This window comes from Dendrobates tinctorius, unplaced genomic scaffold (assembly GCF_039654945.1).
Source record: "Dendrobates tinctorius isolate UK_male_01 unplaced genomic scaffold, ASM3965494v1 ptg000205l, whole genome shotgun sequence".
NCBI classification, from domain to species: Eukaryota; Metazoa; Chordata; class Amphibia; order Anura; family Dendrobatidae; genus Dendrobates; species Dendrobates tinctorius.
Genome location: NW_027361872.1, coordinates 12,817,583 through 12,834,208, shown reverse-complemented (window position 1 = coordinate 12,834,208; position 16,626 = coordinate 12,817,583). Strand labels below are relative to the sequence as shown.

Sequence of the window (16,626 nt, the reverse complement as noted above, 5' to 3'; positions counted from 1 at the left end):
TTTATAGTTCTCTGGGGGATCATCAGATTCAGATATTACAGGGGGTACAGAAAGTATTCAGATTCCTTTACATTTTTCACTCTGCTTCATTGCAGCCATTTGGTAAATTTAAAAAAGTTCATTTTTTTCTCATTAATGTACACTCTGCACCCCACCCCATCTTGACTGAAAAAAAAACAGAAATGTAGAATTTGTTGCAAATTTATAAAAAAAGAAAAACTGAAATACCACATGGTCATAAGTATTCAGACCCTTTGCTCAGTATTGACTAGAAGCACCCTTTTGAACTAGCACAGCCATGAGTCTTCTTGGGAATTATGCAACAAGTTTTTCACACCTGGATTTGGGGATCCTCTACCATTCTTCCTTGTGGATCCTCTCCAGTTCCGTCAGGTTGGATGGTGAACAGCAATTTTTAGGTCTCTCCAGGGATGCTTAATTGGGTTTATGTCAGGGCTCTGGCTGGGCCAGTCAAGAATGGTCACGGAGTAATTCTGAAGCCACTCTTTTGTTATTTTAGCTGTGTGCTTAGGGTCATTGTCTTGTTGGAAGTTGAACCTTTGGCCAAGTCTGAGGTCCAGAGCGCTCTGGAAGAGGTTTTCGGCCAGGATATCTCTGTATTTGGCCGCATTTAGGTTTCCTTCAATTGTAACCAGTCGTCCTGTCCCTGCAGCTGAAAAACATCCCCACAGCATGATGCTGCCACCACGTTTCAATGTTGGAATTGTAACGGGTAGGTGATGAGCAATGCCTGGTTTGACACACACATCGCTTAGAATTATCACCAAAAAGTTCTATCTTCGTCTCAGACCAGAGAATCTTATTTCTCATAGTCTGGGAGTCCTTCATGTGTTTTTTAGCAAAATCTATGTGAACTTTCATATGTCTGGCACTAAGGAGAGGCTTCCGTCAGGCCACTCTACAGTGATAGTTGACTTTATGGAACTTTCTCCCATCTCCCTATGGCATCGGTGGAGCTCAGCCACAGTGATCTTGGGGTTCGTCTTTACCTCTCTCACCAAAGTTCTATCACGATTGCTCAGTTTGGCTGGACGGCCAGGTCTGACATGCACTGTGAGCTGTGATGTCTTACACAGACAGGTGTGCGCCTTTCCAAATCAAGTCCTATCAGTTTAATTAAACACAGCTGGACTCCAATGAAGGAGTAGAACCATCTCAAGGAGGATCACAAGGAAATGGGCAGCATGTGACTTAAATGAGTGTCTGAGCAAAGGCTCTGAATACTTATGACCATGTGATATTTCAGTTTTTCTTTTTTAATAAATTTGCAAAAATTTCTACATCTCTGTTTTTTCAGTCAAGATCGGGTGCAGAGTGTACATTAATGAGAACAAAATGAACTTTTTTGAAATTACCAAATGGCTGCAATGAAGCAAAGAGTGAAAAATGTAAAGGGGTCTGAATACTTTCTATACCCACAGTATACCTTGACTTGTACTTCTTAAAAACTTTGTCCCCTGACTTCTTTTAAGATCTCCTTGGTTTTCATGGTGTTGTTTGGTTAGTGGTGCCTCTTGCTTAATGATGTTTCAGCCTCTATGGCCATTAAGAAAAGCTAAAGTGTAGACAGATTATGTCACACTTAGATTCCACACAGATGGACTTCCTTTCAGTAAGCATGTCACTTATGAAAGTAATTACTTGCACAAGAAATTTTCAGGGGCTTCATCGTAAAAGGGGTGAATACATATGCACATGCCATTTTCAGTTGACACCACAAATTTAATTTTTGCCTATATTTTTCTCACCAACTTAAACTATTTAGTGCTGATACAGGACTCAAAAATTGAATAGCAAATATATTTAAACACAGATTGTAATAAAACAGGCAAAAAGCCAAGAGGGCGGAATAGTTTAGCAAGCCACTGTGCATGTGTTTGGTATCTGTGAACTCGTAATGAGCTGAAGAATCATAATGGTAGGTCAGTTTTAGCATCTAGTGAACATGATCAAAAAAACAAAGCAAAAAACAATTGTGGAATTGGACTTTTTTGCATGGTAAAAATTGAGGCTATGTGCCCACGTTAGCTTTTTTAAACGCTTAGAAAACCGGACTCCTTCCCAGAAACCGCGCGTTTTATTTCCGTACGATTTTTGCAGCAAAAAAAAGTGTGTTTTTGATACTTTTTTCCGTGCGGTTTCTGGGAACATTGGAAATGGCTAAAAACGCTCAGCTATGCGGAAAATAATGAGCATGCTGCGTTTTTAGCCGCTAAGCATTTTCTGAGCGGAAAAAACGCATGCATTGGCACAAAAAGGCCAAAATGCATTAAATTTAATTGAAAGCTTCTTTTAAGCGTTTCGGCAGCGTCTGATCCGGCTCAAACGCTGCAGAAACGCTTACAAAAATGCAACGTGGGCACACAGCCTGACGCGAACGCTTAAAAGAAGCTTCAAAATTAATTTGCATGCATTTTGTTTTTTTGTGCCAATGCATGCTTTTTTTTGTGGCTAAAAACGCAGCATGCTCATTAATTTCCGCATTGCTGAGCGTTTTTAGCCTTCCCCAATGCTCCCAGAAAATGCGCGTCAAAAAATGCACCAAAAACGCGCGTCTTTTGTGTAAAAAACGCGCAAGAAACGCGCAGCAAAAAGACGTGCGTTTTCTGAAAAGGGGATCAGTTTCCTGAGCGTTTAAAAACACTAACATGGGCACATAGACTTATAGTGTCATTGAAAATTAAACAAGCCCTCACATGGCCGTATTGATGGAAAAATAAAAAAGTTATGACTCTGGGAAGTAGGGGAGCAAAAAATGGAAAAGCAAAAATGGAAAACGCCTAGGTCGTGAAGGGGTTTAATATGTTTTGGTAAACAGCTAAAATGACAAAACTTGTGTCACTGTTCAAATATTTCTGGACCTAACTGTATCAGATTATGTGTATTAAAGAAAAGCTTTAGCAATTTTGACCCCAGAAAAAAGTTGAAGTCACTTCATAGGTTACAGGGAGAAACATATCTATTTGCATGGTTATGCACACTGCACACTATAGAAACCTTTAGGCTTAATACCTATTTTAGAAGAGAAAATTGGCCTAACCCACTGATTTCGGCGGGATTGGCTAACCATTTAATGTGTATGGGACTCCTGAATGTCCCCCGGGTGGTCAGAATTTATTAATTTATACACTGTAAGGAGTCTCACCAACACCAATGGTTGGCAAAGCATCAGACCATCCCAATAAGCCTAGCTACCCTTACTGGCACTTCCTGTATGGTAGTATCATGCCTCCTAGGTGTCCATCCCTAAGGGCATGTTCAGGCAACATTATTTTTTTGGTCCGTGGGCTATCAATTTGGACCAATTGTGGCAAAGTAGCAAGTTTTATGGACCACAATAGTTCATGCAACAGAAGACAGCTACTTATCTGCGAAGCTGACAAGCACACAGAGCCAATGTCGTCAACAATTAGTCGACCTGACAGGCCCGATTTAACATACGGCTGCCTGATCTCAGGTGATGAAAAAAGACCGGATATTTAATACAATAAAGTAAAAGCTCATGGTTAGACAAAGCAGATTTTGCACCGGAAATGGATCAAAGTACAGGTCTTCCAATCAAAAGGCCGATTCCAGATGTCACACTGCTCAGATCCCTCACCATCGGGGATAATCGGTATGAGAACCTGTTGGTAAGTGTTCAATTTCCCTACAGCACCTCTGCAGGTGAAATGGAGCATGTATAACACAAATCAATGTGCTGTCCGTGTAATGTAGAATTGTTCCGGGTCCTCCATAGAAAGACGATTATTGTAGCCGCTCTCGGCACTGGCTGATAGAGGAGGTTATTAACAAGACCACCGAGAATTAATGGAGTTATCTCGGAATCTATTATTTTTTCCTTATCTTGGTATGACTGGCCACATCCCAGTCCTGGTATGCATGGTCCCATCCTTATCCTGGTAGGATTAGCCCCATCCCATTCCTGGCATGCATGGTCCCATCCTTATCCTAGTAAGATTGGTCCCATCCGGTCCTGGTATGCATGGTCCCATCCTTATCCTGGTATGATTAGCCCCATCCCATTCCTGGCATGCATGGGCCCATCCTTATCCTAGTAAGATTGGTCCCATCCGGTCCTGGTATGCATGGTCCCATCCTTATCCTGGTATGATTAGCCCCATCCTGGTCCTGGTATGCATGGTCCCATCCTTATCCTAGTATGATTGGCCCCATCCCAGTCCTGGTAAGCATAGTCCCATCCTTATCCTGGTATGATTGGCCCCACCCCCATCCTGGTATGCATAGTCCCATCCTTATCCTGGTATGATTGGCCCCACCCCCATCCTGGCATGTAAGGCCCTATCAGAAAAAAAACAAAAAAAAAACATTACACTTACCTTCCTCTGGTCCCTCGCAGCATTCTGCTCTGTTGCCAGCAGCTGCTTAATGCTTATAAGCAGAGCACAGCTGCCAGAATACTCACCAGGACAGTTCATCGCAGAGAGCAGTGAGCATTCGTTGCTCTTCAGTAGCGTGCAGTGTCAGTCACCGGCTTCCTGCTGCTGCTGGAGGTCATGTGTGCTGATACTTAAGAGAAATGAATATTCTGAATATTCATTTCTCTTAAATATCGGCATACGTGACTGCCGGCAGCAGCAGGAAGTCGGTGGCTGACACTGAAGAGCAATGAATCCTCACTGCTCTCTGCGATGAACAGTCCCAGTGAGTATTCCGGCAGCTGCTGACAACGGAGCAGGACACTGCGAGGGAGTAGAGGAAGATAAGTGTACTGTTTTTTTTTTTTTAATCTTTTCTGATGGGGCCATGCATACCAGGAACGGGATGGGGCCAATCACACCAGAATAAGGATGGGACCAATCATATCAGGAACGGGATGGGGTCAATCTTATAACAGGATGCCAAAAAGAAATGAAAATTCATTGCTTTCCACACCCATGGGCATGAAATGCAGTGAATATTCATTTCTCTTTAGCAGCGAAAAACAGGAGTTAGTCAGAGCCGCCGGCTACTGCCTCTGTGACCCGATGCTCTGCCGAAACTGCTCCTCCACCTCCCCACCACAGCCAGAGGCGGTACATCAGGACTATAATACGCACCCCCCATTTTCCTCCACATTTTCAGAGGAAAAAAGTCCGTCTTATAGTCCGAGAAATACAGTAATTTTATTTCTATAGCGTCAATATATTCCACAGCACTTTACATAATAATAGTTTTTAATATTATATCAATAACTAATTCTGAACTGTCCCCGCCACCCGGTGTAAAAGTCTTTTACCCTCCATCTTGCAATTCTGTACATAGATATATTTCCTGTGTTCTCTCCTAGCTCTTTGTTGCCCTTAACAACCAAATCACAGCACAGCTTTCATTTCACCAGAGCTGTTTAAAAAAACAAAAACTGAGCTCTGATTGGTTGCTCTTGTCAACAAGGACAGTTCCTCTTTCAGGCAGTACAGATAGCCCAGCTTGTATGTATAGATTGGCGGTGTCCAGTATAACAAATATGGGCAGAAATATTCATGATTTTAGTGAGAAAAACCATTGGTGGATGAATGGCTGTTACTTCTGCGCCTGTTCGGCTGCATCCATCACACTGCGGTGGAGTCAGAGGAGAAGTTGTTACTTCTTTTACAGGAGTGGGCACATGGCGCCCATGCCCACCCTGTGCAGTGATGGCTGCCAACTTGACTGTTTGATTTTTTGTTAAGTTGTCCAGAAAAGATACAGACAGACAATATTTTTATAGACACATGGGAAAACCATCATAAATCATTACAATTATAAGAGATCCATGTCTATCGCCCATAATTCTGATTCTATCGCCTCCTCTCTTCTTGCTTTTGTGTCGATGACATGTCCATATGTCATCCACACAGTGTCCTCGGCATAGCGTACCCGCGCAGGCGCACTTCTCTACCCTGCCGAGGGCAAAGCAAAGTACTGTAGCGCGCATGCATAAGCCGGTGCTCATTGTCTGTTCCCCGCATGTGAGCTTAACAGTACTTTGCTCTGCCCTCGGCAAGGCAGAAAGAGGTGCAAGAAGAGAGGAGACGCCGCATCAAGAACAGTGACGCCCATGGACTGGACCTCTCCATAAGCAACTATAATGAAAGCTCTTTTTTGTTTTCTGGAGAGCGTATAGGGAATATATAGACGGCATTCTAGAATGTTGGGAAAAACCTGGTGACAGGTTCCCTTTAAAAAATTTTATGGACAGGGTAAAAAAGCTCCCTATTTTTACGGACTGTCCTGGAATTTCTGGACGGTTGGCAATCATGACGACAGTGTAATCACGCATGCGCCAGTTCACCGAAAGGTAAGAAAAACATGAATCTACTGAGGATGTGTGACCTTTCATGAAAGAACTGCAGGACATATCCAAGGAGAACTAACTGGGCAAAAGCCTCCGACATACAGCCTTTATAAGGTCAACATCGGGAGCAGCAAGCACTTTTGGAAATTGACTGCAGTTGACAACTTTATTTTGGAATTTAAGCCACTGATCCATGACTGATTTTATGATAGTACCCCTTTAACTCACAATTATTAAGGACAACACATTGATTTTAGCACAAAAATATCTTCTCACCTTGGAAGATTTCCTTCGACTTCTTCTGGTCCACACCACAACCAATTTGTCTGGCTGCCTGTATTAACACAGAAAACATTATTGTTATTTATTTAGATTCTCAAATAAAAATTAACAATAAAAAAAAAAAAATCAATTAAAGCTGCTGTCACACAACCATATAGGCCCCAATTCATCAAACTGTTACAGCCAGAAATCTGGAGTAAAAGACTTTGAAACGTTACAAAATTTACCGTAAGTACAACAAGGAGTTGTGCAAAAATTGTGTGACTTTTGGCATTTTGGCCAGCTCTGCCAAAATGGGTGAGGCAGGGGCAGGACGATACCTGCTCGCCTAATTCATAACGAGTTGCTGCATTCGTTATGGCAAAATCTTACTCCAGTCTCTGACTAGAGTAAGATTTTTGGTGTGGTGTACGGAGGCTCATGCCACTTTTAAGAAACGCCCTATTTATTAAGAGGCGTGTTTCTTAATTGATCAGGCACCTCTGACTCCAGCAAGCCGATCAACACGAGTATTGATGAATCGGGATCATAGATTCAGAGGAACACATCCATATAGCTGCTGGGAACACTATCAAAAAATGTTGAAATTCCAACATCTCCATGACCAAATAGTTTACGTTTCATCTCAGTTTCAGTATACCCAATAAAATAGTAGGATATAGTAATTTTTGCTGTGAACCACCAGACACTGCTAATAATAATGACTATAATTACAATTCCATCATGAGAACTCAGACTCATACAGTACAAAAATTACACTGTACCCACAGACCACCATATTTTGAATAAAGGGACACGTCAGGTCTCCATACATGTCAGTTTTAGCATATATTTATACTTCCGCTAAAAAAATTATGGATTATGGAACACCACATTCCTCTGTTACTTTTCCCGGAAATGAGCATATACTTTTTGACCAGCGGGTGATACCCGTATTGCCTGACCCAATCAATATTGATGGCCTACTGACAATTGAAATGGTAAAGTCTAGATGTCAAATTATGCATACTTTTCCAGGAAGACTACCAGCACAAAGTAGAATTTAAGACTATGTTCACACACTGTGTTTTTGCTGTGTTTTTTTTCCCTACGGGCAAAACCTGCTCTTTTGACAGTAAAGAAGTTGCTTACAAAAAGATGGTTTTGCTGCCTAAGGTTATGTGAGCACGTCACGTATTTGCTTGCAGAAATGTCTGCAATGTTTCTGCATCTTTTGGCAAAAAAACGCATGGGAAAATAAGTGTGTTTTTTTATGCGTTTTTCATGTCCAGTCAATGGGTCAAAAACGCAGGCAAATACGCACAAAGAATTGACATGCTGCAAAAACTAAAACATGCTGCAACTACGGACTGAAATTTACTGAACACTTCAGGATTGTCACTGAATTACCTTGCATAAGTATTCCATTGCATTTTTGGACTATTTACGAGCATAAAAAATGAGGCAAATACGCATCAAATACACAACGTGTGAACAAAGCCAAAAACGGTTTTTATCATCATCTTTCTCCAGGAACAAACCACTCTCCTGCCTGCCGGCTTCCTGTTTGCCAGGGGTCAGTGCACGCCTGATGATTCACAGTTCGGAACAGTGGCATGGATGAGTTCCTGAGTGCAGGGACATTGAAGCTGGACACATCAAGTAACCTGGCCAGTTTCAGAGCAGCAGGAGGAGACTTGCAACTTTAGGCTATGCTCACACCTTGCGTTTTTGCTGCATTTTTTTCTGCAGGCAAAACCTGCTCTCTTGGCAGTATAGAAGCTGCTTACAAAAAGCAGGTTTTACTGCATATTTGTTGTCTCTTGTGCAAACTGATAAAGTATAGTGCCCCCCTCCCCCCCCCCCCAAAAAAAAAAAAAAACACAATGCAACTTCCTTCGGTTTTTGCACCAAATAAAGCCGCAAAACCCGATACCTGTTTTTTTGCTGCGTTTTTGCACTTACCCTTTGCATTCTATGGGTGAAAAAATGCTGCAAAAACTCAGCAGTTTTCCAAATCAGTCTGGAAAAAAAAAAAACAATGTGTATGATGAGATTTCTGAAATCTCATAGCCTTAACTGGTGCTGTAAAAAGCAGGCATAAAAAAACTCAGCAAAAATGCAACGTATGAACATAGCCTTAGGAGACTGACCAACTGGGTTAGATTGCAGAGGTGGCCGGTAAGCTAGGCAATGAACAGAAACCTTAAAAAAAAATTGCCCCATCCTTGAGAATGGAGAACATTTTTAATAAAAGGTAAATTGCACAGTTGTCTGTCCTTACAAGCACAATTTTAATAATTTACATAGATAAGAAAATCCCTTTAATGAAATGATGCTCTGGTATTTTTATTCCATGGGGAATGCAAGAAATTACTCCCAGGATATGAGTTTAACGCGTTATTTATAGTGAAAGGAATTCTTTTTCAATGTCACAGAACCACCAGCATGTATGTCTTCAAACAGCTAAGATTTAGCTCCTAAACATGTCTGTGGCCGTTTGCACATTCGGAGGTAAAAGCAGCTCTCCGGGCTGGCAGCACGTGCGCTGCAGAAAGAAAGCTAAAGCCGGTATGTCTTGATTTACCGCACTTGCGCGAGGTCTCAGATCATTCTGAGTACGGTAATTAACTTTTAATACCTAGAGCTGACAAAGGCGGTTTCAACATGGGCATGTCTGTGAAGCCAAGCCAAGCTTGTATACACAGGTGCATCTCACAAAATTAGAATATCATCAAAAAGTTCATTTACTTCAGTTCTTCAATGGCTAATTGCTCCGAAGACAGATACTACTTTTTAGCATTTTCGGACAATTTTTACTGTAGTACAGAGACCCCATTTACATTTTTAACACACACAGCGGTATTATCAACAAGACTCTTTGCATCACGGATTCTTCATTGCTTTAATCAGTGAGGGTCCCAATAGCTAAAGGAACCACACCACTAGTTTTGGGGCTACTAAATCTCCACTGTATATACAGGTGCATCTCACAAAATTAGAATATCATCAAAAAATTAATTTATTTCAGTTCTTCAATACAAAAAGTGAATCTCATATTATATAGTGTCATTACAGAGTGATCTATTTCAAGTGTTTATTTCTGTTAATGTTGATGATTATGGCAAACTCAAAAGTCATTATCTCAGTAAATTACAGAATACCGTATATACTCGAGTATAAGCCGAGATTTTCAGCCCATGAATTTAGGCTGAAAGTGTTCCTCTCGGCTTATACTCAAGTCATTGTCCCAGGGGGTCAGTGGGGGAGCAGCAGGAGTCAGCGACTGTCACATCATACCCACCCCCTCCTGGCACGGTCTCTGCACTACCCTGCTTCTACGATGATCTCCGGCACCAGCAGCGTCTTCCTGTGTTCAGCGGTCACGTGGTACCACTCATTAAAGAAATGAATATGCACGCGACTCCACTCCCATAGTCGTGGAGTGAATATTCATTACTTTAATGAGCTGTACCACGTGACCGCTGAACACAGGAAGACGCTGCTGGCGCCAGAGATCATCGGAGAAGCAGGGAAGTGCAGAGACCGCGCCGGGAGGGGGTGAGTATGATGGGGAGGACGGAGGATCCATGCATACACGGGGGAGGATGGCGAGCCATGCATACAGAGGGAGGACGGGGGAGCCATGCATACAGCAGGGGGAGGATGGAGGAGCCATGCATACAGCAGGGGGAGGATGGAGGAACCATGCATACAGCAGGGGGAGGATGGAGGAACCATGCATACAGCAGGGGGAGGATGGAGGAACCATGCATAAAGCAGGGGGAGGATGGAGGAGCCATGCATACAGCAGAGGTAACCACACACACCAGGACAGGGATGAGGGGACAATGCATACCTGGCTTATACTCGAGTCAATAAGCTTACCCAGTTTTCTGTGGCAAAATTAGGTGCCTCGGCTTATACTCGGGTCGGCTTATAGTCGAGTATATACGGTACTTGATAACACCAGCTTGAAAAATTATTTTAAAATCCAAAATGTTGGCCTACTGAAATGTATGTTCAGTAAATGCACTCAATACTTGATCGGGGCACCTTTGACATCAATTACTGCATTAATACGGCGTGGCTTGGAGGCGATCAACCTGTGGCACTGCTGAGGTGTTATGGAAGCCCTGGTTGCTTTGATAGCAGCCTTCAGCTTGTCTGCATTGTGTGGTCTGGTGTTTCTCATCTTCCAGGTATTGGTACATTTGGCAGTGTGGACGGGTGCCAAGTCATGTTGGAGAATGAAATTTCCATCTCCAAAATGCTTGTCGGCAGAGGGAAGCATAAAGTGCTCTAAAATTTTATATAAATTTATATAAAGACTTTGGTCTTTATAAAACACAGTGGACCTACACCAGCAGATGACATATCTCCCCAAACCATCAGCGATTGTGGAAACTTTACACTAGACCTCAAGCAGCTTGGATTGGGGTCTCTCCACTCTTCCTCCAGACTCTGGGACCTTCATTTCCAAGGTCTAGTGTGAAGTTTCCACAATCAGTGATGGTTTGGAGATCCATGTCACCTGCTGGTGTAGGTCCACTGTGTTTTGTCAAGACCAAAGTCAGCACAGCCGTCTACCAGGAAATTTTAGAGCACTTCATGCTTCCCTTTGCTGACAAGCTTTTAGGAGATGGAAATTTCATTCTCCAGCAGGACTTGGCACCTGTCCACACTGCCAAAAATGCCAATTCCTGGTTTAAAAACAACAGTATCACTGTGCTTGATTGGCCAGCAAACTCGCCTGACCTTAACCCCATAGAGAATCTATGAGGTAATGTCAAGAGGAAGATGAGAGACACCAGACCCAACAATGCAGATGAGCTGAAGGCTGCTATCAAAGCAACTTTGTCTTCCATAACACCTCAGCAGTGCCACAGGCTGATCGCCTCCATGCCATGCCGCATTGATGCAGTAATTGATGCTAAAGGAGTCCCGACCAAGTATTGAGTGCATTTACTGAACATACATTTCAGTAGGCCAACATTTTGGATTTTAAAATCATTTTTCATGCTGATGTTATAAAGTATTCTAACTTACTGAGATAATGACTTTGGGGTTTTCATTGGCTGAAAGCCATAATCATCAACACTAACAGAAATAAACACGTCAGCAACGATTTGGATTTATGGATCACGGAGTGAATTACCTTTACGATGGACTACTTGCTAGAGATGGAGTGCACCTTACGAAGACTGGAAAACATGTATTTGGAAGTCGCCTTGCTACACTTGTAAGGAGAGCTTTAAACTAGAACATGGGAAGGGAAGCACAAGACCAGAAAAAGCCATACACCTGACAAATGCTATTGAGAACTCTGGTATTACAAGTGGAAAGGAAGAACAAAGACAAAAGAATCTAATTAATAAAAATATTGGAGAAAGAGAAACCAATCACAAACTAAAATGTTTCTATACTAATGCACAAAGCATGGGCAACAAACAAGGAGAATTGGAACTACTAACACAGGAAAAGAAATATGATGTCATTGGAATCACTGAAACTTGGTGGGACGATATACATGATTGGAATACAAGACTAGAAGGATACAACTTATTTGCAAGAAACAGACTTGATAAACGAGGAGGAGGTGTCGCATTGTATGTTAGAAACGCGTATATCTGCACAGAGATTGAAGCTTCAGTGACTGGGAGTTCTGTGGAAACTGTTTGGGTAAGAATACAAGGACAGAACAATGGAAAGGACACCATTGTAGGCATTTACTACAGGCCGCCTGTGCAAGCTGAAAATATGGATGAACTCTTTATACATCAAATGGCCAAGTTCTCCAAAAATATGACATAGTTGTCATGGGAGATTTCAACTATCCAGACATTTGTTGGGAATCTCTCTCAGGCAAAACTAACAGGTCAAGGAAATTCTTATCCTCTCTTGCTGACAACTTTATCTTCCAAAAGGTAAGGGAGAAAACAAGGGGAACTGCTACCTTGGATCTAATCCTTATAAACAGGGAGGAAATGGTTGAGGAGGTAAAAGTGGCTGGGACCCTAGGAGGTAGCGACCATGCTATTTTAGAATTTTGGATAACTAGAGGAGGAAGACCTGTGAAGACTCAGACGTCAAGGTTAGATTTCAGAAAGGCAGATTTTAAGGGATTCAGAAAGAGAATTGGAGGGATCCAATGGCTGGATATCCTTAAAGACAAAAATGTCCAGGAAGGATGGGAAATCTTGAAAAATGAAATTCTCAAAGCACAATTGTTAACAATTCTGAAAAGAGGGAAGAATAGGAAGCATTTAAGGAAACCAGGATGGATGAACACAGAGCTTAAGCACATGCTAAATAGGAAGAAAAAAATGTTTATAAAATGGAAAGAGGGAGGCATATCTAAAGAAGAATATAATGCTGTCTGCAGAACCTGCAGGACACAAATCAGATTAGCTAAAGCTGACAATGAATTGAGGCTTGCAAGAGATGTCAAAATCAATAATAAAGGATTTTGGGGATATGCCAAAAGTAAAAGAAAAGTCAAAAATGCTATAGGATTTTTACAGGATGAAAATGATGAAATGGTAAGACAGGATGTTGAGAAGGCCGAACTTTTAAATTCCTATTTTGCATCTGTTTTCTCTCAGAAAGGAAATGTAACATCAACTATTCTTCACTGTCCTATTAAGAGAATAGAAGAATCCAGGATATCTATAAACAGAAAGATAGTGAGGAAACACTTAGCTAACCAAAATGAATTCAAGTCTCCAGGTCCAGATGAATTACACCCCAGAGTACTGAAGGAGATAGCAGAAGAAATTTTTGAACCCCTCTCCATAATCTTTGAAAATTCTTGGAGAACAGGAGAAGTCCCAGAAGACTGGAGAGGAGCAAATGTTGTTCCTATCTTCAAAAAGGGGAAGAAGGTGGACCTAGGCAACTATAGGCCGGTGAGTCTGACTTCTATACCAGAAAAGATCTTTGAACAAATTATTAAACAACATGTATGTCAGTACCTGGATAAGAATGAAGTGATTAAACAGAGTCAGCATGGGTTTGTAACTAATAAGTCATGTCAGACTAACTTAATTTCCTTCTATGACGGAATCACTGATTGGGTGGATCAAGGAAATGCTGTAGATATAGTATATCTTGACTTTAGCAAAGCATTTGACAAAGTATCTCATACAATCCTTATTGAAAAAATTACTAAGTATGGAATGGACAAGGCAACTGTTAGGTGGATTCATAACTGGCTTAGTGATCGGACCCCAAAGAGTGGTCGTAAATGGTTGCACATCCAGTTGGAAGAATGTCTCAAGTGGGGTACCACAGGGCTCTGTCCTGGGCTCTGTATTGTTCAACATCTTTATCAATGATTTAGATTAAGGAATTGAGGATACACTGATTAAATTTGCTGATAACACAAAGTAAGGAGGGCTATCTAATACTAGAGAAGAGAGAGGGTTCAAAAAGATATAAGTAAACTAGAGCAGTGGGCAGCAACTAACAGAGAAAAATGCAAAGTACTACAGCTGGGCAATAAAAAAAACATATACAGAATGTGAGGAATAGGGCTAGGCAACAGCACATGTGAAAAAGACTTGGGTATACTAATAGATCACAGACTGAACATGAGTCAACAGTGTGATGCAGCAGCAAAAAAGGCAAATACAATTCTGGGATGTATTAACAGAAGCATACAGTCTAGACCATGTGAAGTCATTATTGCCCTCTACTTCTCTTGGGCAGACGTCATCTGGAATAATGTGTCCAGTTTTGGGCGCCACATTTTAAGACTGACATCAACAAACTGGAGCAAGTTCAGAGAAGAGCGACCAGAATGGTGACCGGTCTGCAAACCATGTCTTATAAGGAAAGGTTGCAGGATTTGGGAATGTTTAGTTTGCAAAAGAGAAGACTGAGAGGAGACTTAATAGCTGTCTACAAATATCTAAAGGGCTGTCACATTGTAGAAGGGTCATCTTTATTCTCATTTGCACAAGGAAAGACTAGAAGCAATGGGATGAAACTGAATGGGAGGAGACACAGATTAGATATTAGAAAAAACTTTTTGACAGAGTGAACAATGAGTGGAACAAGCTGCCACGAGAAGTGGTGAGTTCTCCTTCAATGGAAGTCTTCAAACAGAGGCTGGATAGACATCTGACTGGGATGATTTAGCGAATCCTGCTTTGAGCAGGGGGTTGGACCAGATGGCCCAAGAGGTCCCTTCCAACTCTACGATTCTATGATAAATAGATCACTCTGTAATGACACTATATAATATGAGATTCACTTTTTGTATTGAGAAACTGAAATAAATTAACTTTTTGATGATATTCTAATTTTGTGAGATGCACCTGTATATACAGTGGAGATGTAACCCCAAAACTAGTGGTGTGGTTCCTTTAGCTATTGGGACCCTACTGATTAAAGCAATGAAGAATCCGTGATGCAAAGAGTCGTGTTGATAATACCACTGTGTGTGTTAAAAATGTAAATGGGGTCTCTGTACTTCAGTAAAAATTGACCGAAAATGCTAAAAAGTATCTGTCTTCGGAGAAATTAGCCATAAAATTATGATACGGATCGTGATCAAAGCGGCGTTAAAACACATTTATATAATATTCTGAGGTAGGACACAAAATTGTAAGCTGGCCGGCGATAATTAGCATTAATGATGCCTATTATGTCTATGCTACTGGAAGGCCAGGTTCAGACCTCTGTCTGTGCACAGCACGCTCTTTGCTGGATTTTTATATGAAAGGAAATGCAATATGAAGGCATAATCCTACATAATACCTGAGCTATTCTCTCACTTTCTGATCCCTTTAATAGTTTTTATGCCTGTCCCGGCTGGCCTAAACACTGGAAACCATTGTGCTGGACTAGCTGCCAGTTGTATGCACTCCGGAATTCCTTTCCATCACTTCCTGCATTCTATGTGATTTTTATTATATGATAACAAAAAAGTTAGTAATTGGGGAAGCTGGGTTACAGAGATTGTTTAAGGCTATGTTCACAAATTGCTTTTTTGCGGCTTTTTTTTCCTGCAGCTTTTTTTTCTGCAGCCAATACCTGATCTCTTGGCAGGTATTCTGGCTTTGATCCAAAATCCACCTTTGCTTCAACCATGCGGGCATGAACAATACAAGGTGTTAGGCCACCAATGCAAGATGAATGTGAAACCATTAAAAAAAAAAATGGAAAAAAAGGCAATTTGATCAAATTATTTAGTAGAAAGTTTTTTTTATGTGTGGAAAAAATAGTGACTATTCTGAAGGAAAAAGTTCACACGAGTTCATGACAAAATACAAATGTGTCTCATTTTATATGAAAATGAAAAAAATACAATTGCAAATGTAAAAACAGCAGGGGTGTTGAAGGTCGGGCACAGTTTCCCCAAGACATTAGCAGTACCCATTAAATAAAATGATACACAGAATGCAGTTTGGTAATAAAGCTGGGTTATATCCATTATCACTCTGGGGAGATTACCCCCACAAAAGTGCAGAAGCTCACCCTGCTTGCTGTAACTATAGACAAATAAATCTTGACAACAGGCAGCGGACAGCAAGTTGCTCAGAATACAGACACTTTGTGACTAAGGATAAGCGAACGCACTCGGTCATACTTGGATATCTATAGAGTATCAGGGTCATTTATAAAGTTGGATCCAAAATGGCGACTTCAAAATGGCCGCCATGGTCACCATCCATCTTGAAAAGTTCCCCCCTCCTATATACTAATGTGCCACAAACAGGAAGTTGATATCACCAACCATTCCCATTTTATTTAGGTGTATCCATATACATGGCCCTCCCAGGTGTATCCATATAAATGGCCCACCCTGTACATAGCTGCAATAGTTGACCACATTCTTTTTTGGGTGAAAAAACTGACTAAACGGTAATCCATAGAGTATTACGCACTTTGTCGTACATTTCTGACATATAACACTCCCAAAGAGTGTTTACATTTTTTCCGTATTAAATTACTCATCCATAGATTATTATGTGCTCTGTGGTACATTTCTGTGCTATATAACACTCCAAAAAACATTGAAACATTTTTATAGATTCAATTATTTATCCGCAGAATATTAG

The 16,626-nt window shown here is 41.3% G+C and overlaps 1 protein-coding gene across 6 annotated transcripts in view; it reads right to left on the bottom strand.

Annotated features, from left to right (window-relative positions):
- Nucleotides 1-16,626, bottom strand: part of EHBP1 (EH domain binding protein 1) — a 492,549-nt gene that overhangs the window by 410,834 nt on the left and 65,089 nt on the right. For all 6 annotated transcript variants that reach the window (XM_073554042.1, XM_073554045.1, XM_073554043.1 and 3 more), the window contains exon 3: nt 6,575-6,632. In XM_073554042.1, the coding sequence (XP_073410143.1) occupies nt 6,575-6,632 (58 nt within the window). The remainder of the gene's footprint in view (nt 1-6,574; nt 6,633-16,626) is intronic.